The 26,038-nt window shown below is 46.6% G+C and overlaps 1 protein-coding gene across 3 annotated transcripts; it reads left to right on the forward strand.

The window, feature by feature from the left end:
* The first annotated feature begins 14,061 nt into the window (after positions 1-14,061).
* On the forward strand, positions 14,062-25,345 carry TFE3 (transcription factor binding to IGHM enhancer 3). 3 transcript variants are annotated; one of them, XM_036271493.1, is made up of 10 exons: positions 14,062-14,419; positions 16,674-16,787; positions 17,629-17,932; positions 18,535-18,780; positions 18,861-18,965; positions 20,678-20,795; positions 21,387-21,443; positions 21,621-21,696; positions 22,849-22,996; positions 23,493-25,345. In XM_036271493.1, the coding sequence occupies exons 1-10, from the start codon at positions 14,304-14,306 to the stop codon at positions 23,934-23,936; spliced, it is 1,728 nt and encodes a 575-aa protein (XP_036127386.1). In that variant the 5' UTR covers positions 14,062-14,303; the 3' UTR covers positions 23,937-25,345. The 3 variants fall into 3 exon arrangements, with proteins under 3 accessions (XP_036127386.1, XP_036127387.1, XP_036127388.1); XM_036271494.1 differs by lacking the exon at positions 14,062-14,419 and having other exon boundaries at positions 16,680-16,787; positions 17,648-17,932; XM_036271495.1 differs by lacking the exon at positions 14,062-14,419 and having other exon boundaries at positions 16,747-16,787; positions 17,694-17,932.
* The last annotated feature ends 693 nt before the right edge of the window (positions 25,346-26,038 follow it).

Below are 26,038 nucleotides of genomic sequence, written 5' to 3' on the forward strand. Positions count from 1 at the left end.
TACAGCACCAACTCAAATTCAAAATCTCACTTTAATATCATCAGCTCAAAAATTCCAAATATCATCATCTAAATATCATAATCTGAATCGGGTGTGCGTGACACTCAGGGTATTATCCACCCTGAGGCAAAATTACTCTGTCTCTGGACCTGTGAAACTAGAAAACAAGTTATTTGTTCCCAAAATACAATAGTGAGACAGGCATAGGATAAGATTTATAGACATTCTGGGGTCCTGGCTTAGTAGCTCAGTTGGGTAGAACATTGTCTTGATGCGCCAAGGTTTTGGTTCTATCCTGGTCAGGGCACATACAAGAACTAACCAATGGCCCTGGCCCACGGACCAATGAGACTTGGGTTCGATTCAGTCCAAGGGCATGTAACTTGATTGCGGTTCATCCCCCGACCTTGTCAGGGTCGCAGGAGATGCAACCAGTTGATGTGTCGACACTTCGATGTTTCTCTCTCTCTCTCCCTCCCTCCTACTCTATTTGAAGATAAATGGAAAAATATCCTCCTGAGAATTAAAAAAAAAAAAGAATTAACCAATGAATGCATAAATAAGTGGAACAACAAATTGAAGTTTCTCTTTCTCTCTCAAATCAATAAATAAAAATTAAAAAGAGTTATAGACAATCCTATTCCAAAAGGGAGAAAATAGCCCTCACCGGTTTGGTGCAGTGGTTAGAGTATCAGCCCTCAGACCAAAGGGTGTTGGGTTTGATTCCCAGTCAAGGGCACATACCTAGGTTGCATATTTGATCCCTGGCTCTGGTTGGGGTTGTGCAGGAGGCAACCAATTGATGTGCCTTTCTTATATCAATGTTGCTCGATCTCTCTCTCTCTCTCTCTCTCTCTCTCTCTCTCTTCCACTCTATCAAAAAATCAATGGAAAAATATCCTTGGGTGAGGATTAACAAAAAAAAAAATGGCATGTGGCGGGTGGGGGGGATAGAAGAATAAAAGGTGTTACTGTTCCCAAGCAATTTTGCAATCCAGCAGGGCAAGTTTCATTAGGTTTTAAGGCCTGGGAATAATCTACTGTGGCTTAAGGCTGCTTTTCTGGGCTCATAGTTCTGAGTCATTGTTCCTTTCTCTTGAAGGGCAGCACAAGTTTACAACTGAGTAGTTTTAGCCTGTATCTTCCAGCAGAATTTTGGGGGCCAGTATACTTTCTTCATTTCATCCTTTCTCTGTCTCTTTTAAGTCAATCAGGCAGTGTTTCTGACATTATAACATCCCCAAACACTTTGTGGGTCTCCCACAGAAGTCATGGGAATTCATACCAGTAGACAAGAGAATTTTCCACAGTTCTTTTGTGGATAATCTCACCTATATTCCTGACTTCTGCTGAGATGGTTGAGAGAATCCATTAGACACACCTAATCCCTTTAGTACTAGCAAAAGGCTGTCCAGCCACACTCTTGGCTTTCTTCCACACTCTTGCCTGACAGTGAATCTCCTAATTTTTTTTTTCTTTATTGATTTTTTTAGAGAGAGAGGAAGGGAGAGGGAGAGAGAGATAGAAACATCGATCGGCCACCTTCTGCATGCCTCCCATTGGGGATTTGGCTCACAGCCTGGGCATGTGTCCCGACTGGGAATCGAACCGGCAACCTCTTGGTGCATGGGTGGATGCTCAACCAGTGAGCCACACTGGCCAGGTGAATCTCCTAAATTTTGTGTCTTTTGCAATCTGGACAGCCTGAGAATGTCCCAATCATCAAATCCTGGATCCATTTTGCTTAAGTTCTTCCATCAGTTTCTCTCTTTCCTTTCACATTTTGCTATAAGCAACAAGAAGAAACCAGGCAGTACTTTCAACGCTTTCCTTGGAAATCTCCTCAGCTAAATACCTAAGTTCATCATTTACAAACTCTGTTTTCCATATATTGGCAGGACACGATTCAGCTAAGTTTTCTGCCTTTCTTCTTTTTTTAAAAAAAATCTTTATTGTTGAATGTATTACAGACGCTCCTCATTTTTCCCCCATTGACCCCCTCCTCTCCATTCCCGCCCCCCTCCCACCTTTTCCTACACCATTTCTGTGTCCATTGGTTATGCATATAAGTTCTTTGGTTTATTTCTTCCCACCCCCCAACCCCTTTCCCTTTGAGGTTTGTCAGTCTAGCAATTAATTTGTACTTCTTCTTCTTTTTTTTTTTTATCCTCACCCGAGGACATTTTTCCGTTTTTTGTTCAGACAGAGTGGGAGCGAGAGAGAGGAAGAGAGAGAGAGAAACATCGGAAACATCGACGCGAAAGGGACACATCGAGTGGCTGCCACTCACACAACCAACCAGGGCCGGGGACAAACTGCAACCGCGGCATGCGCCCTTAGTTGGAACCAAACCCAGGTCTCTCTGGACCACAAGCCGACGCTCTAACCGCTGAGCCAAACCGGCCAGGGCTAATTTGTACTTCTTAATCCCTTCACCTTTTTCACCTATTTTCCCAACCCCTCTACCATCTGGCAACCAACAAAAAGTTCTCTGTATCTATGAGAATGTTTCTGTTCTGCCTGTTCATTTTGTTTGTAGATTCCATTGTTGATAGATATGTATTCATTGCCATTTTGTTTGTTTGTTCATATATTTTATTTTTTTCTTCAGAAAGACCCTTCATCATTTCAGATAATAATGGTTTGGTGGTGATGAACTCCTGTAACTTTTTCTTGTCTGGGAAACTCTTTATATGGCCATCGATTCTAAATGACAGCTTTGCAGGATAGAGTAATCTTGGTTGTAGGTTCTTGCTTTTCATCACTGAATATTTCTTGCCACTCCCTTCTGGCCTGCAAAATTTCTTTTGAGAAATCAACTGACAGCCTTATGGGAACTCCATTGTAGGTAACTAACTGCTTTTCTCTTGCTGCTTTTAAGATTCTCTCTTTGTCTTGAACCTTTTGCATTTTGATGATGATGTGTCTTGGTGTGGGCCTCTTGGGGTTCATCTTGTTTGGGACTCTCTGTGCTTCCTAGACTTGTAGGTCTGTTTCCTTCACAAAGTTAGGAAAGTTTTCTGCCATTATTGTTTCAAACAGGTTTTCAATTTCTTGTTCTCTCTCTTCTCCTTCTGGCATCCCCAAGATGTGAATGTTGGCACGCTTGAAGTTGTCCCAGAGGCTCCTTACACTATCCTCATTTTTTTTTATTCTTTTTTCTTTTTTTTTTTTTTTTTTTTATCCTCACCCGAGGACACTTTTTCATTCTTTGTTCAGATAGAGCAGGAGGGAGAGAGAGAGAAACATCGATGTGAAAGGGACACATCGAGTGGCTGCCACCCGCACGACCAACCAGGGCCGGGGACAAACTGCAACCGAGGTACATGCCCTTAGCGGGAACCGAACCCGGGTCTCTCCGGACCGCAGGCCGACACTCTAACCGCTGAGCCAAACCGGCCAGGGCTATTCTTTTTTCTTTTTGTCGTTCTGATTGGGCATTTTTTGCTTCCTTATATTCCAAATCAATGGTTTGCTTCTTGGATTTACGTACTCTACTATTGAATCTGTGTAAATTATTCTTTATTTCAGTTAATGCCTCCTTCATTTCTGACTGTGCATCCATCATTTCTGACTGGCCTTTTTTTTATGCTCTTGAAGCCCTCACTAAGTTCACTGAGCATCCTTATAAGCAGTATTTTGAACTCAGCATCTGTTAGGTTGCTTATCTCCATTTTGCTTAGTTCTTTTGGGGGGGTTTTGTTCTGTTCTTTCATTTGGGACCTGTTTCTTTGTCTCCTCATTTTGGCTGCCTCTCTGTGTTTGTTTCTGTGTGTTACTTAATGAGAGGTTTGGGGCTATCTGAGATCAGATGCTGCTTGTTTGAAAGAATTTAGGAAAACCTGAAGCAGGATCCAAGACAGGCCAATCCTATTGTTAAGCAACTGGCAACAGCTTGGGTGGGCCTGAAAGTTGGGTGGAGCAGGGCAGTGCCTCAGGGAATCACCAGGGCGGGGCTACCAGTGTGAGCCAGGTTGCTGGAGTCCCAGATGTGGTGACTGTCTGCCGCCCCAGGGAAGGGCTCACCAAAGGAACAAAGGCCTCTGACAGCACGTTTGTCCCAGAGAAAGCCCCCTCTCCAGCCCTCGCTCTAGTGCCAAACAGCTCAGTTCTTCCCTGTATGTCTCTGGTTCCCCTCGAGCTGCCTCCCCTCCAAGCTTAGAGGGAGTGAGTCTGATAAGTCCGTGTGCGGGCCCTTTAAGAGGAGCTGCCTGGGGCTCCAGCCGCCTCAGCTTTCCTGAACCTCAGTTCCCGCTGGTTTTTCAAGCCAGAAGTTATGGGAACTTCTCTTCCTGGCACTGGAACCCTGAGCGGGGCACCTGGTGTAGGACAGGGACCCCTCAGTCCTCAGGAAGGACCTTCCCAGCCGAGGTGTCTTCCTGATTTTTATCCGCCACACGTGGGTGTGGGACCAGCCCGTCCGCCTTCGCCCCTCCTACCAGTTTCCTACCAGTGGCTGCTTCTTTAATTCCGTAGTTGTAGGCCTTCCATTCAGCGTGATTTCAGGTGGTTTTGAATGATGGTTGTTCCGTAGTTTCGTTGTAACTTTGATGTGGTTGTGGGAGGAGGTGATACCACCAGTTTTCTGCCTTTCTATAATAAGGATTCTCTTTTCTGCAGTTTCCAATAACATGTTCCTAATTTTCTTCTAAGCTCTTACCAGCAGCACCTTTAATAAATATATTGATTTTTTTTTGTTTTTGTTTTTTTCTTTTTTAATCCTTACCCAAGGACATTTTTCCACTTTTTGTTCAGCTAGAGTGGGAGGGGGAGACAGGGAGAGAGAGAGAGAGAGAGAGAGAGAGAGAAACATCGATGTGAAAGGGACACATCGAATGGCTGCCACCCGCACGACCCAACCAGGGCCGGGGACAAACTGCAACCAAGGTACATGCCCTTAGCGGGAACCAAACCCTGGTCTCTCCAGACCACAGGCCAACGCTCCATTTGCTGAGCCAAACTGGCCAGGGCAATATATTGATTTTTTTGCCCAGCCGGTGTGGCTCAGTGGCTGAGCGTCAACCCATGCACCTAGAGGTTGCCGGTTCAATTCCCGGTCAGGGCACATGCCCAGGATGTGGGACAGATCCCCAGTGGGGAACATGCAGGAGGTGGCCGGTCCATGTTCTCTCTCATCGATGTTTCTATCTCTCTCTCCCTCTAACTTCTTCTCTCTAAAATCAATAAAGAAAAAAATTTTCAAATAAAAAATAAATATATTGATTTTTTTTTTTTTAATCCTCACCCGAGGACGTTTTTCCATTTTTTTTTTTTTTGTTCAGATAGAGCGGGAGGGAGAGAGAGGAAGAGAGAGAGAGAGAGAAACATCGATGTGAAGGGACACATCGAGTGGCTGCCACCTGCACGACCAACCAGGGCCGGGGACAAACTGCAACCGAGGTACGTGCCCTTAGCGGGAACCGAACCCGGGTCTCTCTGTACCGCAGGCCGATGCTCCAACCGCTGAGCCAAACTGGCCAGGGCAATATATTGATATTTTTAAAGAGAGAGAGAGAGAGAGAGAAACATTGATGTGAGAGAGAAACATTGATCGGTTGCCTCCCTTATGAACCCTAACTGGGGATCAAACTCGTAACCTGGGTATGTGCCTGACCAGGAACTGAACCCGACACCTTCTGGTGTATGGGACAACACTCCAATCAACTGAGCCACACCAGCCGGGGCCACCAGCAGCACTGTTAACGTTAATATTTCTACCAACATTCTGTTTATGATAATATATATATTCTCTAAGGCAATGTGGGCTTTCTCTACTGTGCTCCTCCCTTCCTTCTGAGCCTTCACCAACACTGCTTTTAATGTTCATATTTCTACCAACAGTCTGTTCAAGGCAATCTAGGCTTTTTCTTTTTCTTTTCTTTCCTTCTTAGTTTAGACTTTTCTATCATGTGCCTCAAAATTCTTCCAGCTTCTACCCACTATTCAATTCCAAAGCCACTTCAACATTTTTAGTATTCGTTACAACGTGTTAGAAACTGAACTGTGTGCCCCCCAAAGTCCATATGTTGAAGCTTTAACCCCAGTATGACAGTATTTGGAAATAGGGCCTTTAAGGAGGTGATTAAGGTTAAATGAGGTCATAAGGGTGGGGCCCTAATGCAATAGAAGTGGTGTCCTTATAAGAAAAGAAAGACAGCCCTGGCCAGTTTGGCTCAGCGGTTAGAGCGTTGGCCTGCGGTCCGGAGAGACCCGGGTTCGGTTCCCGCTAAGGGCACGTACTTCGGTTGCAGTTTGTCCCCGGCCCTGGTCGGTCGTGCGGGTGGCAGCCACTCGATGTGTCCCTTCACGTCGATGTTTCTCTCTCTCTCTCCCTCCCACTTTATCTGTACAAAAAATGGAAAAATATCCTCGGGTGAGGATTAAAAAAAAAAAAAGAAAAGAAAAGAAAAAAAGAAAAGAAAAGAAAGACATACCTTGGCTGGTTTGGCTCAGCGGTTAGAGCGTAGACCTGTGGTCCAGAGAGACCCGGGTTCGGTTCCCACTAAGGGCGCATACCTCGGTTGCAGTTTGTCCCAGGCCCTGGTTGGGTCATGCACGAGGCAGCCACTGGATGTGTCCCTTTCATGTCGATGTTTCTTTTTCTCTCTCTTCTTCTCTCTCGATCCCACTCTATCTGAACAAAAAATGGAAAAATGTCCTCAGGTGAGGATAAAAACAAAAAGAAAAGGAAGACATGAGGAGTGCATGTGCACAAAGGAAAGGCCATGTGAGGACAGAGCAAGAGCAGCCATCTGAAAGTCAGGAAGACAACTCTCATCAGAATCCAATCCAGATGACACCTTGAACTATGAGAAAATAATTTTCTGCTATTAAATGCACCCCGTATGTGGTGTTCTGTTAAATACAGCAGCATCTCACACCCAGGTACCAAAATCTCTATTAATTTCCTATGGCTGCTGTAACTAATTACTATAAATTTAGTGGATTAAAATATAAGAAATATATTCTTTCACAATTCTGGAGGCCAGAAATTCCAAAACAGTTTCATTGGGTCAAAATCAAGGTGTCAGCAGGGCCATACTCTCCCTAGAGGCTCCAGGGGAGAATCTGTTTGTTGCCTCTTTCAGCTTCTGGTGGCTGCTGGCATTCCTTGGCTTATGGCCGCATCACTACAATCTCTGCCTCCAAGGTCACATTGCCTTCTCCTTTTTCTGTCTGTCATAGTTGCCACTGCCTTCCTCTTAAAAAATAATTTGTGATTACAATCAGGTTCCATTCAGATAATGCAGTATGATCTCTCCATCTCAAAACCCTTAATTTAATCACATCTGCAATCCTTTTTTTTTTTTTTTTGCATATAAGGTAACATTCACAGGTTCCAGGGATTTGGACATGGACATTTAAAAAATTCATTTTCTTTTTTGTTATTATGTTTTAATTTATTGATGAGAGAGAGAGAGAGAGAGAGAGAGAGAGAGAGATTTGTTGTTCCAGTTATTTATGCATTTATTGGTTGATTCTTGTTTGTGCCCTGACCAGGAATTGAACCCACAACCTTGGCGTATGGGGATGATGTTTTAACCAACTGAGCTACCTGGCCAGGGCAGACATGGACATCTTTTTTTTTTTTCCTTTATTGATTTTGGAGAGAGAGGAAGGGAGAGCGAGAGAGAGATAGAAACATCGATGAGGGAAAATATCAATTGGCCGCCTCCTGCATGCCCCCCACTGTGGATTGGGCCCACACCCTAGGCATATGCTCTGACTAAGAATCAAACCTGGGCCCTCTTGGTGTATGGGTCGATGCTCAACCACTGAGCCACACCAGCCAGGCCATGAACATCTTTTGGGGAGCTATTAGCCAGCCTACCATGACATACTATGACAGTTAACAGCTCTACTCCTTAAACTCCCTTACAGAAGACCAAACTCTGTTTCTAAACACTCATTATCTTCCCATATAGTCCCTCCAACTGCACCCAAACCATCTTCCAACCCCAACTCTATTCCCAATTTACCCTCCAATAGCTACCATCTGCACTCTTAAACTGTTCTCTAGCAGTCCCATTCCTCCTGAAGACCTTCACATGATAATTTAGTTGCATGAAAACTGTCCTGTAGTAGACCCCAACCTCACCCCAAGCCACCCTGACCACTCATGTCTATCCCTAAGCATCCCCAACTTCACCATCCAACTGCCCTCTTTCTTCCCTCCATATCGCGCAATCATCCCACCCTGCAGTTGGTTCTTAATGAAACCCCAGCTGCCTGAATGAAGGAGGAAAGGAGGGAGGGAGGGAGGGCGAGAGAGTGAGCAGTGTTGAAAAAAATTGTGAAGTTGTGAGTGAGAGATTCAGAGAGAGGGGCTGAGAGAGATGGATGGGTTTATTGTGCAGGTTATGTAATGGGGAAGCACTATGGAAACATATGGTATGTGTGTAGAAACTGGTATTTTTAAGATTAAGGTGTGTTACGGGATAATTAACTTGTAGGTCTAATGCTGTAAATTTTCTCTCCCACTACTGCAAGTCTTTTAACTTTGTAACATCTTTCATCAAGTTATTGCTTTACAATGTAATACTATGCAGCTGTATAATATCCTTTGAGACGAAGTGGAGGGACTGGAGAGTATTATTCTAAGCGAAACAAGCCAATCAGAGGAAGACAAATATCACATGATCTCACTTATTTGTGGAATATAATGAACAGAACAAACTGATGAACAAAATAGACCCAGAGACATAGAAGTAGGGTAAAGACTAACAAACCTCAGAAGAGGAGGTGAGGGGAAGGGAAGAGATAAACCACAAAACTTGCATGCATGTATGCATAACCGATGGATATAGACAATAATGTTAGGGATGGGGGGGAGGATCGGAAGGAGGGTGTCAATGGGGGAAAAAAGGAGAAACATCTGTAATAAAAATAAATTATTAAAAAAAATATATATAAAAAGACACAACAAAGAAAGAAAACTACAGGCCAATATCCCTGATGAACATAGATGCCAAAATCCTGAACAAAATACTAGCAAATCGGATCCAGCAATACACCAAAAATTTATCCACCATGACCCAAGTGGGATTCATCCCAGGGATGCAAGGCTGGTACAATATTTGCAAATCCATAAATGTGATACACTACATAAATAAAATGAAGAATAAAAACCACATGATAATATCAATAGATGCTGAAAAAGCCTTCGACAAAATCCAGCATCCATTTCTGATAAAAACGCTCAGCAGTGTGGGAATAGAGGGATCATATCTAGACATAATAAAGGCCATATATGAAAGACCTACAGCCAACATCATACTCAATGGGCAAAAACTAAAAGCATTTCCCTTAAGAACAGGAACAAGGCAAGGATGCCCACTTTCGCCACTCCAATTTAACATAGTACTGGAAGTCTTAGCCACAGCAATTAGACAGGAAGAAAAAAATAAAAGGGATCCAAATTGGAAAGGAGGGAGTGGAATTGTCATTATTTGCAGATGACATGATACTATACATAGAAAACCCCAAAGACTCCATCAAAAGTTTACTAGACTTAATAATGAATTTGGCAAAGTAGCAGGATACAAAATTAACGTCAAGAAATTGATGGCATTCTTATACACCAATGATGAAATCACAGAAAGAGAAACTAAGAAAACAATCCCATTTACCATTGCGGCAAAAAAAATTAAGATACCTAGGAATAAACTTAACCAAAGAAATAAAGGACCTATTTGCAGAAAACTACAGGTCATTGAAAAAGAAATAGAGGAAGATATAAAAAAGTGGTAGCACATACCCTGTTCATGGATTGGGAGAATTAACATCATTAAAATGTCCATATTACCCAAAGCAATCTATAGATTCAACGAAATCCCCATCAAAATACCAACGATATATTTCACAGAATTAGAACAATTACTTCAAAAGTTCATATGGAACCAAAAAAGACCTCGAATAGCCACAGCAATCTTGAAAAGGAAGAACAAAGTTGGAGGGATCACAATACCAGATTTCAGCTTATACTACAAAGCCACTGTAATCAAAACACCTGGTACTGGCACACGAACAGGCATATAGACCAGTGGTACAGAACAGAGAACCCAGAACTGGACCCAAGGCAATATGCTCAATTAATATTTGACAAAGGTGGCAAGAGCATACAGTGGAGTAAGGACAGCCTCTTTAATAAATGGTGCTGGGAAAATTGGACAGCTACTTGCAGAAAAATGAAACTAGACCATCAACTTACACCCTACACGAGAATAAACTAAAAATGGATAAAACACTTAAATGTAACTCATGAATCCATAAGAATCCTAGAAGAGACTGTAGGCAACAAAATTTCAGACATCATACGCAGCAGAATTTTTACTCACACATCACCTAAGGCAATAGAAACAAAGGAGAAAATGAACACATGGGACTACATCAAACTCAAAAGCTTCTGCACAGCGAAAGATACAATCATCAAAACGGAAAGGCTACCCACTGTATGGGAGAGCATAATTGCCAATGATATATCAGATAAGGGGTTAATTTCCAATACATATAGAGTGCTCATACAACTCCACAAAAGGAAGACAAAGAATCCAATTAAAAAATGGGCAGAGGAACTGAACAGACACCTCTCCAAACAGGACATACAAATGGCTAAGAAACATATGAAGAAATGCTCATCATCACTAATCATCAGAGAGATGCAAATTAAAACAACAATGAGGTATCACCTCACACTTGTCAGAATGGCCGCCATCAACAAATCATCAAACAACAAGTGTTGGCGAGGGTGTGGAGAAAAGGGGACTCTAGGGCACTGCTGGTGGGAATGAAGACTGGTGCAGCCACTATGGAAAACAATATGGTGTTACCTCAAAAAATTAAACATTGAACTTCCATTTGACCCAGTGATCCCACTTCTAGGAATATACCCTAAGAAGCCTCAAACACCAATCAGAAATAATATATGTACCCCCATGTTTGTAGCAGCACTATTTACAATCGCTAAGATCTGGAAACAGCCCAAGTGCCCATCAGTAGACGAATGGATAAAAAAGCAGTGGTACATATACACAATGGAGTACTACGCAGCTGTAAGAAAGAAAGATCTCTTATCCTTTCAGACTACATGGAGGGACCTTGAAAGTATCATCCTAAGTGAAACAAGCCAAACGGAGCAAGACAAGTTTCATATGATCTCACTTATTTGTGGAATATAATGAACATAACAGTCTGAGGAATGGGGTAGTCCCAGAGACGTGGAAGTGGGGTACAGACTGACAATCCCCTAAAGAGGGGGGTGGTGGGGGAGAGATAAACCACAGAACTTATATGCATGTATGCATGAACAGTGAACATGGACAATAAACTGGGGAAAGGGCAGGGAGGGAGGGGGAGGAGGGAATCAGTGGGGGAAGAAACATCTGTAACAAAAATAAATAAATAAATAAATAAATAAATAAATAAATAAATAAATAAAATAATATATATATGCTCAGTATCTCTAGAAGTAAATATATATATATATATATATATATATATATATATATATAGCTTTATATTTTGATGTGGTCAAACTGGAAAGCATGGTGGTATAGAGTGCCTGCGTTCCAATCCTCGGTTTTATAAACTGGGGTGACCTAGGGCAAGTGGCAGCTTTGCTGTACCTTGGTTTCCTGATCTGTAGGTTGGTATAATAAATGTAAGCCTCCTCAGAGGTCTGTTGTGAGGATTTAAATGAATTAAGGCAGATAAAGTGCCAAGAATAACCGACCAGTAAATGTTGTTTATTTTTCTTTTTCTTTATGTTTTGCTTGTTTCTTTTTTAAGGACTTCTTTTTTTGCCAAAGTCTTAAATGTGTTCTCCAAAATAATTTTGTTCTGATATTTTTAAATGATTTAAAAAATATATTTAGGTCTTTAGCCAATTTGGAATTAATTTTTCTAAATCGTGCCCCAAAAAGGATAATTATTTCTCCCACAAACCATTTTAGTAAATAGTCCATCTATAGCCCAGTGATTTGAAAAATAATTTTTTAACTTTTTAATAAAATTTATAGCCCTGCCCGGTTTGGCTCGGAAGTTAAAGCATTGGCCCGAGGACCAGAGTCTTGGATTAGATTCCCATCAAGGGCACATACCTGGGTTGCAGTTCAGAGGCAACCAATCAATGTGTCTCTCTCATGTCGATGTTTCTCTTTTTCTGTCTCTCTGTCTCTGTATCTCTCTCTCTTTCTTTCTCTTCCCCTCCCACTCTATCTGAAGATAAATGGAAAAATATCCTCAGGTGAGTATTAAATTTTTTAAAAATTTATATTTAACTTTGTATTATGGAAAATTTCAGAAGCTGGTATAATGAATCCTATGTACCATCACCCAGCGGAATGTCATTTTTATCATTTACTAATTCCCACAAAAACATAGGTTGATTTTTAAATTTTTTCTGTGCCATTGGTCTAGTTTTGTATTTCTACTCACAATGTTTTAATTACTAGAGTTTTGTAATATATTTTGAATCTGGCAAGACAATACCCTCTTCTTTCTTCTTTTATAAAATTAGATGTTCTCACATTTTTAAGGCACCATAGGAGTTAAAATTTTTTTTTCTTTATTGATTTTAGAGAGAGAGGAAGAGAGAGGGAGCGAGAGAAACATCAATGAGAGAGAACATCAATTAGCCGCCTCCTGCATGCCCCCCACTGGGATTTGGCCCACAATCGGGCCTGTGCCATGACTAGGAATCGAACAAGTGACCTCTTGGTGCATGGGTTGACACTCAACCAGTGAGCCACACTGGCCCAGCTCATCATAGGAGTTTTGACATCAGGTCTACAAGTTCCATTTTGGAATTTTTATTGATAATGTATGGATTGTTTCAAAGGTTTATTTGTGGAAGAATTGTCATTATTTTGTGGATAATGATTTTGTGTGAGCATGTAGGGATGTGTGTGTCTACCCACTTGGGAAACAAGGGTGTCAATACCAAAAGGTGCAAGACAAATAGGAGCTCAGTGAAGTTCCCAGAGGTCCAAATGATGGGCAGGGTCTTGGGATATTGGAAAGGAGAAAGGGAAGGTTGTAGATCTAGGTGTTCTGTGAGCTGACTGTCCACTTGAATGTATGGGTGGGACCCTTCGTTGTGTGAAAGCTGGCTTGCATGTATCTGGCACACAGAGGAGCTCAATAAATGTTTGTTGAATACATGCACAAGTGAATGAATCAATCAATTTTTGGAGAGCCTATTGTATGCCAAACAACCTGCTAGTATTTTTCATATATTATCTCTAATCCCTATAACAACCCTATCAGTCAGTTACTATGACCTCCATTTAACAGGTCAGGAAAGCTGAGGCTCAGAGAGAGGAAACCCCTTACCCATATCCAAATCCTGGTCTTTATGATTTCAGAAGTCATTCACCGAAAGGATCAAATCTAATTTCCATCCTTCCACTCACTCACTCATCTGTAAAGGATTTATTAAGCACCTACTGTGTAGCCCAACGACCTAGTACAACCGCTCCAGATAACATAGAGTAGGCGGAACGCTCCCAGGAAGACTAGCTAAGCGGCTGGACTATGGGTACCGAAAAGGCGGGGTTTCTGGTGCACATCACTGGGGTATGTAGCTGCCTAAGGCCTCTTAGTTATGGTTTTGGCTAGATCAAGGTTGGAATGCGGTCTAGGAAGCCGACATTACGAATATTGGCCGAGAGGGGGCGAGGTTCCGCAGCTAGAAGCGTGGCCTGAAAATCTGGGCGCCGACTGGCCATCGGTGCGCAGGCGCAGAGGAGCCAAGGAGCGGTTTAATGGCCTGCCGAAGGGATTTTTGAGAAGGGAAGGCGTGGCCTAATTAATTACCTCTCGGTGATTTGCTTCTGCCTCTAAGGGCGTGGCCTAGGCTCCCCCTTCTGTGAATGAGGGCCGGCCAATCTAGTTTTCCCTCCGCGTCAGAGGCGTGGTTTAGGGCGGGCCCTTTTGCCAGGCCTTGACTATTGGCCGCTAGGCTCAGAACGCAGAGCCCGGAGAATTGTCCGTCCTACGTACGGTCACTTCCTGTGGAGTTTCCCCAGCCCAGGGAGGAGGGGGAAGAGGACGAGGGGGAGGAGGGCGGTCGTCCAGGGTTAGATTCTGAGGAGGGGGGGTGGTGTTGGTCCGTTCTGGGCGGGGGATGACTCACAGCCCATCCCATCTCCCCGACGCCGCCCGCCCGCGCAGAGCTCGCTCCTTGGCTTAGCGGAGGAGGCAGTGGCGAGCAGGGGGAGCAGGGGGAGGGGGACTCTTATTTTGTTAGGGGGACCGGGCTGAAGCCCGACCGGCCTGGCAGGGCTCGCCCGGAGCCGGGCGTCATGTCTCATGCGGCCGAGCCAGCTCGGGACGGCGTAGAGTCCAGCGCGGAGGGCCCTCGAGCCGTGTTCGTGCTGTTGGAGGAGCGTAGGCCGGCCGACTCAGCCCAGCTGCTCAGGTGCGGGGCCGCTTGGGGCCAGGGGTGCTGACTGGGGTTCCTGGGAGCCTGATCTGAGTGCAGAGGGGGCCCCGGCCTAGGATTGGAGGACCTCGGCCTGGGCTTCCAGGACGTCGGGGCTCCCTTCTTGGGGGGGGGCACCTAAGGAATCCGGCGGTGGCCTGCTTAGACCGAGGTTTAAAAGAGTCGTGGAAGTGCATTAAAGGAAGCCTTTTTCAGATTTAGAGAGGAGGCTTGACTGGGTCTACAGGCACATATTCTGTTGTGTCCAGGAACTGGTCTAGGGTAGCTGAACTTGGGCGACTGAGGCTCAGATTAGAGATTGAATTTGGGGTCCTTGAGTTAGGCATGAGGAGGATGAAGTTGAGGGGGGCACTCTAGGTAAGGCTTTGATTTTTAAGCGACTTTTACCTTCAGTGTCAGAAAAGACGTTCTGGGGGACAGAGGTACTATCTTGGGAGCTTGGTGACTCCAGTGTCTGGTTACTGGAGGCTGTGTTTGGGGATAATATGAATCTGATAGGATTTGGGGGTATCTCAGATAATGCTGCATGGGACCAGCCTTGTGAGTGTGTGTGAGCAGGAGAAGTAACATTCAAGATTTGCCCAGAATAATCTCTTCACCCCTGCCCACCCACCAAGCTGGATCAGATCCCAAGGATAGTGAAAAAGCGTGCCCCCTCCTCAGTTGTTGGGGCTTGAATGGGAGACTGGCAGACAGAGGTGATGGAGATGGTGCTACTTCTTAGCTCAGCGAACAAGGCTTCAGACTTTATTTGGGAACCCAGAGGAGGGTCTTGTTTTTGTTGCCACCTGCCCTACCTAGCCTCTCAGCAAGCCAAACCCTGCTCACTACACACATGCACACACACGCACATTCTTTTTATCTTACCTTCCTAGTCTGTCTCTCAGACCCTGGGGATAATCTTGAATATGTCACCAGAGCTGGAATGAGCACCAATTGCACCATCCCAGTCTGGGTGGGTCCTATCTGACCTCTTAATCCTCACTTCCATCAGTGGCCTTGGACGCTCCAGGCTTGTCTCCCAGGTTCTATGCAATGAGTGTGTAAGTATGGGAGGGGGCTTTGCCTACTTTCTGCCTGGGATTGTGCTAAACTCAGCAGATCCTTGAGCTTCCTCTTCCCAACTTCCTGGGTGGTTTTAGGGCCCCATCTGAGGGTGAAGAAAGGAATAAAGACAGATTCTTGGGGAGGGGAGCGAATTCTTGCCAAGTGAAGTCACCCACAATCTCAGGATTCTAAATGTTTGATTAAATTCAAGGATGCATACCCATCTGCGTGCATGTTGATGTCCCCTGCACACTAGGGTCTTACACCCAGCATGGAGGGCTGAGCAGGAGCCTTTGCGTATATTGATTCACCATCTTCTAATGCCTTTATAACAACCTAGAGCATCACAGTAGTTGAAAAGGAGGGGTGTATATGACTTCTTTTGTGTGTCAGTGGGTGTTGGTATTGGAGGCGTGTGCGTTTTGATCTATTCCAAAAAAACAGGAGAGCGGTGGGCAGGCTCATCTGGCCAAGAAAATAAAGCTTGCATAAAGTGGATCTTCCACCCCAAATCTTCCTCTTGTAAATCCAGATTGTTGGACCAAGGGGAGCCTTTCATATTTCCATTTTGTGTTTGGATATGTGTTGGCATCCCATGAACTCTGGCTGGGGTGGGGGAAATTCCTTTGCAAAGTGGTGGATCCTTCTATAAAGTGAATCTTTGACCCCAGTTCTCTTTGTGATGCATTCTGTTTGGTTACAATGGACTGTTATACTGAGGGATGCCCCTACGGTGCTGCATGTGTGTGGACAAACGTGGGCTCACATTCAGCTGCCAGGAAAACAGTAGGGGGTGTGGGGGCTGGGAGAACTCTGAATGCAAAAGTCTGGAAGCCTGCAAAGTGAAATCTGTCATTCCTAAATTCTTCATTTCCATTTTCCTCAAACCCAGGTTGTGGTTACAAGTGAGTTTAAAGCAAGGTGTTGGGATCCAGTCACTCTTATTTTGAATCTTAAGAGACTATGGGTAACGCAGCAAAAGAGAATGGGGAGGGGAGAGGGTGTGGGAAGGGGAGAAGACATAGGAATTTATGGTGGTGGTACCCAGCAAAGTGGCTGAATGTTAGAAATACACTGTTTCTCTCCTTATTCCCTCTCTACTCTCTCTTTCTCTCTTTCTTGGAGGGGAGTGAGGTCTCCATACCATAACTGACCACCACCCCTACCTTACCCTCACCCTCAGCCTGAACTCTTTGCTTCCGGAATCTGGGATTGTTGCTGACATTGAATTAGAAAACGTCCTTGATCCTGACAGCTTTTACGAGCTCAAAAGCCAGCCCCTATCACTACGCTCAAGGTATGTCTCCTCTGACTCCCCTCCCAATTCCTCAGGCCTCTCCATTCCCTCTTGGTTAGCAGAGGCCCTCAATGCCAGCCCAACCCATTCTCTTCACCAGCTTCTATTTTCCAATTAGTAAAATGAGGGGCCAGGAAAAGCATGTCATGTGAAAGCAGGTGGCCAAGCTAGGATTCCAGTATCTCCGACTAGACCTCAGCTGCCTCCCCCAACCCCATCTGCACACCCATTCATTCAAAAACATGGCTGCAGCATCCCTAGAATACCCAGAGACAGGGCGTGGCCTGCTGTAGCTCAGTGCCCAGGTGGGTGGAGCCATAACCACAACCCCTGCTCACCCCTCCCCCACTCAACAAACTCACCCACCCCCAGCCCTTGAGGAACCCCTGCTGGTCTCTTCTTTCCTCAAGCTGGGGTGGGGGGGGAAGTCTAAATGTGCTGAGTCATGGGCTTGGGCTCTAAGAGAGGGGAGGGGACCTGGAAGAGGGGCAGGAAGAGAGGATTGTGAAATTTCTGAGATTTTCAAGACTGACTAGCTCCTGAAACTAGAGGCCCAGGCAGGGGAGAAAGAAGGGCCTGCAATTGCCCTGTAGCCTGATGCCCACCCCCAGGAGCTAGGGGAGCATTTCCAGAGCCAAGTAGTGGCATCTCTGCTCAATATACGAACAGACCCAAATCCAGGCTTCACCATAAGGAATGAAGGCCAAAATTCCCCCACCAGACTGACCCCTGAGGGCTGCTACCAGGCCTGGTTCCTGTGATTACTCCTTCACACTATGACTCCTTAGGTTTGGCACAAGACTTTTAGCTTACATGTGGCCCCATATTTCCGATTCCACAGCCTCCCAATATCACTGCAGGCCACACCAGCCACCCCAGCTACACTGTCTGCATCATCTTCTGCAGGGGGCTCCAGGACCCCTGCCATGTCATCATCTTCTTCATCGCGGGTCTTGCTGCGGCAGCAGCTAATGCGGGCCCAGGCTCAGGAGCAGGAGAGGCGTGAGCGTCGGGAACAGGCTGCAGCCTCTCCCTTCCCCAGTCCTGCACCTGCCTCTCCTGCCATCTCTGTGGTTGGTGTCTCTGCTGGGGGCCACACATTGGGCCGTCCTCCCCCTGCTCAGGTGCCCAGAGAGGTGCTCAAGGTAAGGTCCAGAGGCCCTGAGAGGGGCTCCTGGTAACTGGGGAGTGGTCCTGGTGGCTTTTAGGTGAGGTTCTGGGGCTCTAAGTAAGGTCTTGAGGTACTGTTAAAGTAGGCTGTGCTAGTGTCCCATTGCGGTTAGGGTTTCTGAGATGTTCTTGTGGAATTGTGAGGGGTTCTTGGGAGCTATAGGATGTCTTGGTAGACCATGGAGTGTTGTGAGTGCCCCAAGTGGGCCCTAGGGTCTGTGGAACGGCTTTGTAGAAAGAGCTTTATGTATGTGTGGTGCACTAGGAGTTCTTTGGCCATTGGGATGTCTTGGGAAGCAGTAGGTAGTTCCTAGGTCTGTTAGGTGGTATCAGAGACAAGGGTGGAGTCATAGGGGCTATGATGGAGGGGCTCTAGAAATTGAGGGATTCTACCATCCATGGGTAGATCCTAGCAGCTGTGAGGGATTTCCAAGAAAGGGAATTTGGGTCCTAGGGGAGCCTTACCAGTATTTTGTGTGTGAGGGTCTCAGATTCTGGGCCTGGTTTGCCCAGAATCACCTCTCTGAGTCCTGTTCTACCTTGTCTCCTTCTGTCCCTCCTCCCCCTTATCCCATAGGTACAGACCCATCTGGAGAACCCAACACGCTACCACCTGCAGCAGGCGCGCCGGCAGCAGGTGAAACAGTATCTGTCCACCACACTTGGGCCCAAGCTGGCTTCCCAGGCCCTCACCCCACCACCGGGGGCTGCTAGTGCCCAGCCGCTCCCTGCCCCTGAGGCCGCCCATGCTACTGGCCCCACAGGCAGCGCCCCCAACAGCCCCATGGCACTACTCACCATCGGGTCCAGCTCAGAGAAGGAGGTACGTGGCTGCAGACAACCCTCCTATGCTCCATCCTCCAACTTCTTCTAACCCTCTTCTATATTTACTTCTTCTCCCAGATCGATGATGTCATTGATGAGATCATCAGCCTGGAGTCCAGTTACAATGATGAGATGCTCAGCTATCTACCTGGAGGCACTGCAGGGCTGCAGCTCCCCAGCACAGTAAGGCTCCAAGATGGGAAGTTGGTCTGACAATTAGCGTATCTTTGTGTCACTGAGACTACATCATGACTGGTTATGTGTATAAAAGACTGTCACCTTGGATTGTATTAAGATAGAGAGGGACACCCTGGCCGGTTTGGCTCAGTGGTTGGAGTGTTGGCCCGTGGACCAAAGAGTACGGGTTTGATTCTGGTCAAGGGCACATATCTCGATTGCGGTTCGGTTCCCGGCCCTGGTTGGGGTCATGCGGGAGGCAACCAGTTGATGTGTCTCTCTCACATCAATGTTTCTCTCTCTTTCTCCCCCTCCTACATTATCTGAAGGTAAATGGAAAAATATCTTTGGGTGAGGATTTAAAATAAAAAGAGAGGTACACTGTTTGATGATAATGAGGCATAACAATGCCCTGGAGCCTTGTGTTGGATGGCATGGAAAGCCAGACCTTGTAGATTTTGATACATACAGGATGAAGACTTCATGGAGATATTAGGGCATAACAAGGTGCTCAAGCTTTACTGTGGGAGGGACAAAGAAATGGGACCCTTTTAGCATTTTGAATGTACCAAAAGACTGAAACACACGAAAAGTCTCAAAATTTGGCATGGTTGGACCTTGAAGTGATTACATGTACCATGTCTCTTGCAATGTACTGTGCCAAGAGGGTATGGCCTTGTAGAGAGTGGATAAAACTTTCTAGAGCAAGGGATGTACCGATAAATGGTAGCATTCTGATTCTGGAACATTCCAAGGGTCCCATAAATGCTTTGGGGGCTCTAGCTTTACTTCTTTCCAACTTATCAAAAGGATAGAAGCATATATTAAAATGGTACCAGTTTATCAGAACTTTTTATGGATTTGGACACAGCTAGAGATTGGGACCTTATATTAGATGGATCCAGCAGCTGGGTGGGGGTTTCAAGAGATGAAATCTCATCAAGAGATGGGACTAATTACTTATAAATTAGTATGTTGCCCTAGAATATATCCAGATGAGTGCAAAGGGGAGAAAACAATGTAGGCAGACATGAAAGCAGTGCTAGTTGTGTAGTTGGACAAGAAATCCTGGGAGATCAGAATATGCAAGAAGATACTAAAGTCAGGACCTTGGTGCGTGGCAACTAGAGACCATATATGTAAGGTGGTGCAATGTACTCACAGCAAAAGACTGGATGGAGATTGGGCTGGAATTCTCCAGAAAGCCAGATTTGAGATGGAACATTGCCATGACAATTTCCCAAGGTCTGAGAAGATTGGGTTGAAATGTTCCAAGAATGCTGGATTGGAATGTCAGTGTTGTGCTGGGACGGGGGGGGTGGGGTGGCTAATGGACTGAAATGTTCCATCGGAGTCCACTAAGACCTGAGAAGGGTGGTTTTGCAGCATTTCTTTTCAGAGCCAGCCCCGGGGCTTGGGAAAGGAGCTTCACAGCTCACTGAGGGATTTGAGGGGCTGCAGGGGCATGATGGACAGGCCAGGCTGGCTCTAGTCCCCAGCAAAGCAGGGTAGGTCCACTTGACCCTGTTCTCCCTTACTGAGTCACCATGTGAAATTCCCTTGAAGGAGAAGGAAGGGTTCCTTTACTGAGTCAGTCAATCCTTGCATTAGGGGACCTATCTTTGGGGATGTGTGGAGAGTCAGAAGCCTAGTTCTGAGATGGGGCTGAGCCTGGGGTCTGTTGCCAACCATCTTTCCTCTGCCATGCCTGCCCCCAGCTGCCCGTGTCAGGGAATCTGCTTGATGTGTACAGTAGTCAGGGTGTGGCCACACCTGCCATCACTGTCAGCAACTCCTGCCCAGCTGAGCTGCCCAACATCAAACGGGAGATCTCTGGTAAGGGCCAGGGTTAGCCCCATGTCTACCAGGTCTGGGGGTTGGCCTGGTTCTGGGGGAAGGGCTTTAAGCAGACAGAAATGGGAACTCTTTGCCCTCTTTTTCCACATGGCCCATGGTCCTGCTCTCACCCCACCGACTCTCATCTTGGGTTTAACAAATTACCTATCACCATAGGTTCTTGAAAAATAGTAAGAAGAGTGGCATTAAAAAAAAAGTCACTTCCCCTGCCCTAGCCTGTGTAGCTCAGTGGTTAAAGCGTCAGCCCGTGCACCTAAGGGTCACAGGTTCGGTTCCCTCCCAGTCAAGGGCACATACCTGGGTTGCAGGTTTGCTCCCTGGCCCCAGTCAGGGCGCGTATGGGAGTTAACCAATCGACGTGTCTCTTTCACATCAATGTTTCTCTCTCTCTCCCCCACCTCCCCGCCTCTACTCTCTCTAAAAATCAATGGGAAAAACATCCTCAGGTGAGGATAAACAAAAAAAGAGTCAATTCCCCTGTCTGTGCCCACCAAAGCCTACCTCAGCAGCACATGCTGCCCTCCATCTTTCCCATGCCCAGAGGCCCTGACTACTTCCACTCTCTTCCAGAGACAGAGGCCAAGGCCCTTTTGAAGGAACGGCAGAAGAAGGACAATCACAATCTAAGTGAGTGAGAGCACGTGCCCTTGCCAGCATGCTATGCAGCCTTGCCTAGCTCTCTGCCCCAGCCTGCCTTGGGGGTCCCCTCCCTGCAACAGCTTCCCAATGATGTCCCAATTTCTTTTCTTCCCTCCTTGGCCTGTTGATGACTCTTTCCCACTTTTATTTCCCCTTCCTCCAAAGTTGAACGTCGCAGGCGATTCAACATTAACGACAGGATCAAGGAGCTGGGCACCCTCATCCCCAAGTCCAGTGACCCGTGAGTCTGGGCCGGGAGCCCCAGGCTAGCAGAAGGTGGGGTGGGGGACCCTGCTTTCCTAAAGTCATTCCCAAGGGGCCACCCTGGGTGGGAACCACCTAGCAGTTCTGCTCTTCTGCCCCTTCCCACCCAGCTTCCCTCACTCCGAGCCAGCCCCTCACCATGTCCTCACCTAAAATTTTAGGTGCATGTCATTATGGTCTATGTGCCTCGTCAGGTCCCTGTAGGACATACACACTTCGTTTTCTGTTTATTTTGTGCTTCCTTTATTTATTCAAGAAATGTTGAGCTTATGCTTTGTGCCAAGTACTGTGCTAGGCCCTGAGGCGACCAGAGGGAATGAAACAGATAAAAATCCCTGACCTCATGGAACTGATATTTTAGTGGGGACAGATAGCAAACAAGATAAACAAGTAAAATTTGTGCAATTCTGATGAATGTTGTGGAGGAAAATAAAGAATGGGAGAAAGATGGGGCAATATTAGGGAGGGTTACAATTTGGGGTAAGGATAGAAGGGACAGAACAAGCCTCAATGGAGAAGGAAACATTTGAATAAACAAACAGCCTAAGGATGGGTGGCAGGAGCTGTATGAGTATCTTGGGGAAGAGTATTCAAGGCAGAGAGTGCAGCTGAGCTAATAGTCCTGAGGTGGGATGGAGTTCCATATCCTGGGAGCACTGAGAATCCAGTATGGCTGTAGTGAGATAAATCAGGGTCAGAGCCCGACCAGTGTGGCTCAGTGGTTGAGCGTTGACCTATGTATCAAGAGGTCGCCAGTTTGATTCCCAGTCAGGACACATGCCCAGGTTGTGGGCCACATCCCCAGTGGGGGGCATGAAGGAGGCGGCCAGTCGATGTTCTCTCTCATTGATGTTTCTATCTCTCTCTCTTCCTGTCTCTCTAAAAATCAATAAAGAAATTTTTTTTAAAAAAAATCAGGGTCAGAGGTGAGAGGAACAGTAAGGGTCAGGTTAGAGAGGGCTTCCTGGCTTAGAAGGTTCCAGGCTGGGGGTAAGCATTCTATACCTTGATGTACCCCCACCTCAAGTTCTAGGCATGGGGTGGTGTGCTCCATCTACCTGGTGCAACATCCCAGATCCTGAGAGACTCCATAGGCAGCACTCCCTTTCTCCCCGCCTCAACCCCACAGGGAGATGCGCTGGAACAAGGGCACCATCCTCAAGGCCTCTGTGGATTATATCCGCAAGTTGCAGAAGGAGCAGCAGCGCTCTAAAGACCTAGAGAACCGGCAGCGATCCCTGGAGCAAGCCAACCGCAGCCTGCAGCTCCGAATTCAGGTCTGGAAGGGGAGGAGGTGGTGGCAGGGGTGAGGGAGGCTTTCTGCAAGCAGAGGCAGAGGCAGTGGCCAAGGCAGAGGAAGAACAGGCCAGAATTTCCCCTCCTGGCATATTTGGGAGATCCCAGGGCTTCCCTACTTCCATCATGATGACGATGATGATAATAAGTAGTAATCAACATTAAAAAGAATTAATAATGAAATTGGCTAGTGTGCATTGCATTTATCTTGCACCACGCACTGTGGCAAGAGTCTTATCTCCATTTACTAATTGTCATAATAGCCTTATGAGACAGGGATCATTATTATACTCATTTTACAGATTGGGACTCTGAAGCTCAGAATCTTTAAGCAACTTGCCTAAAGTTACACAATTAGTAAGTGGTAGGTCTAGGCTGAATGTGAACCCAGACAACCTGTCCTTCTAACTGTGACATTCCTCTGCCTCAGGGGCTCTGAACTCCATCTTATCCCACACCTACCCCTACTTTTTACAGGAGCTTGAACTGCAGGCCCAGATCCATGGTCTGCCAGTCCCTCCCACCCCAGGGCTGGTCTCCCTGGCCACGACTTCAGCCTCTGACAGCCTCAAGCCAGAGCAGCTGGACGTTGAGGAGGAGGGCAGGCCAGGCTTAGCAACGTTTCATGCAGGGGGGGGGCCTGCCCAGGGTGCTCCCCATCAGCAGCCCCCAGTGCCACCCTCAGAGGCCCTTCTGGACCTGCACTTTCCCAGCGACCACCTGGGGGATCTAGGGGACCCCTTCCACCTGGGCCTAACGGACATTCTGATGGAGGAGGAGGAGGGGGTGTTGGGGGGACTGTCAGGGGGCGCCCTGTCCCCACTGCGAGCTGCCTCTGACCCCCTGCTCTCTTCCGTGTCCCCCGCTGTCTCCAAGGCCAGCAGTCGCCGAAGCAGCTTCAGCATGGAGGAGGAATCCTGATCAGGCCTCACCCCTCCTCTGGGATTTCCCCACCCAGGAAAGGAGGACAAGTCAAGATGAGGCCCCACCTTTCCCTCCCCCTCCCAGAAGCTTGCCCTGCCCAGGTGTTCTGGAGGAAGAGATGAGGCCCCACCCTTATAACCAGGCAAGGAGGAGGAGTCAGGCAACACCCTGCCCCTTCCCCACAGGCCCAGCCTGCACCGTGAGATCAGGGCCTGTCCCCTGGAGATCACATATTGCCTCTGCCCTGTGGGACCCACCTTTGCCCAGGTGAGAGAAGGAGGCAGTCCCTGTCCTCTGGGGACTGTCCTAGCCAGGTCTGGGATAGGATGTGTCAGGATGCTGTTCCATCCCCTCTTATAATGGCCAGTCTACTCCATCCTAGCAAGGAAGAGGAGTCAAAATGATGGAGTTCTCACCCTGGGGGTTTAAACCCTGCCCCTTCATCATGATCCCTGCCCTGCCCAGGCAAGGAACAGAAGTGAGGATAAGAGCTGGACCCTTTACCTGGGAACTCGGGTCATGGCCTAGCAGTGGAGGAGCCAGGCCATATAGGTGCAGCCCAGCACCAATATTTCAGGTGTGGAAGAGTCTGCAAGATCAGGCCATCATGTGAAGATCACAGCCCTTATTCTTCAGCAACATCCCGAGTGGGCATTCCACTGCAGGGAGGAGTGGCACTTAGGCTCTCTGCCTTAAACTGAGAGAGAACATGGTAACTTAACCTAGGAAGGCTCTGAGCTGACCTTGCCCTTGAGGGGGACAGATCTTGAAATCATGTGGGTTGACATTCCAGACATAGATCAGGAGTGAGAGTTTGACCCCTACTCTTGGGCAGAGTCCTGCCCCCTTCCTTGAAGGGCAGTTTAGGGAGCTGATGGAGAGTATTGAGTACTGAGTCCAAGTTCCCAGAACCAGCATTCTGTTCAACATGTAGAGGAACAGGGTGAATGAAGGGGCCCTTCTGAGGATTTCCCTAACCCATGAAAAAGTAGAAACCTGTCCCACCAACGCAGAGGCTTGGAGGAAGGGTTGTAAAAAGATGTACCCTTCTTTTTGTTTATGATTTTTTTACTGACCCCCTACTCAGAAGTTGGTCACCCCCAACCTCTGGCCTCTACCCAGCTCTCCATTTGGAGGAATCTTCCCCATTTCAGAGTTATCAACAGACACTCCCAACCCATCCCCACCCCTTCTATCATGTATACCCAAGATTGTCAGCTTTGAATTGTTGGGGCCAAGTCCCACGGATGGTGTACTGAGAGGTCTGTAGGTTTGTGACTAAATAAATGCTAGGCGTGTTTGATGCGCTTTTAACTTTGTCAAAGAGTCTCCTGTCCTTGCTTTTGACTGTGCAGTGAGCATGGCTCATGCAGGCCAGGAGGAAGGAAGGTTCTTAGAAGAAACATTTAAGAAGAATGGATGCACAAATTTAACTAGAAATAAGGGCTGGAGGAAAACAACCTGTAAATAAAAACAATCGGTCTGTAACTACCTGTCAGGCACCCTCCTCACTGTTGTCAAGTGCTTCACCTAATTTATTCTAAGGAATATTCAAGAAAGTGCTGATTCTTACTTCTTTTTTTTTTTTTCACCCACCCCACTGATTTCCACTCATGTTTAAAGAAACCAAGGGCCCTGCTGGTATGGCTCAGTGGATTGAGCATTGTCCCATCGCCTGAAAGTTCTGGGTTCTTTTCCCAGTCAGGGCACATGCCCAGGTTGTGGGCTCAATCCCCAGTAGGGGCCATGCAGGAGGCAGCCGATTGATGTTTTTCTCTCTCATGGATATCTCTCCCTTCCTCTCTCTCTCAAAAAATCAATAAAACATTTTTTAAAAAGAAACCAAGGAATAGAATTTAAGTAAGTGAAGATGTGTCACTGGTAAATGGATGAAGAGCTAAATGGTAGCATTAGGTGACTGAGGGCTCTGGTTTGAAAAATGTCACTGAGGGTACAGGGGGCAAAGATTTTCTAGCAAGTTCACTTTTGAGACTGATAAGAAAGTGTGTGACTATATCTACTGGAAGACAGTAGAGGCATTCCAGATGGGGTAAAGGGCAAAGACAAACCATAAAAGTTAGGAACAGGCAAGCAATTCC

This window comes from Molossus molossus, unplaced genomic scaffold, assembly GCF_014108415.1.
Source record: "Molossus molossus isolate mMolMol1 unplaced genomic scaffold, mMolMol1.p scaffold_m16_p_2, whole genome shotgun sequence".
NCBI classification, from domain to species: Eukaryota; Metazoa; Chordata; class Mammalia; order Chiroptera; family Molossidae; genus Molossus; species Molossus molossus.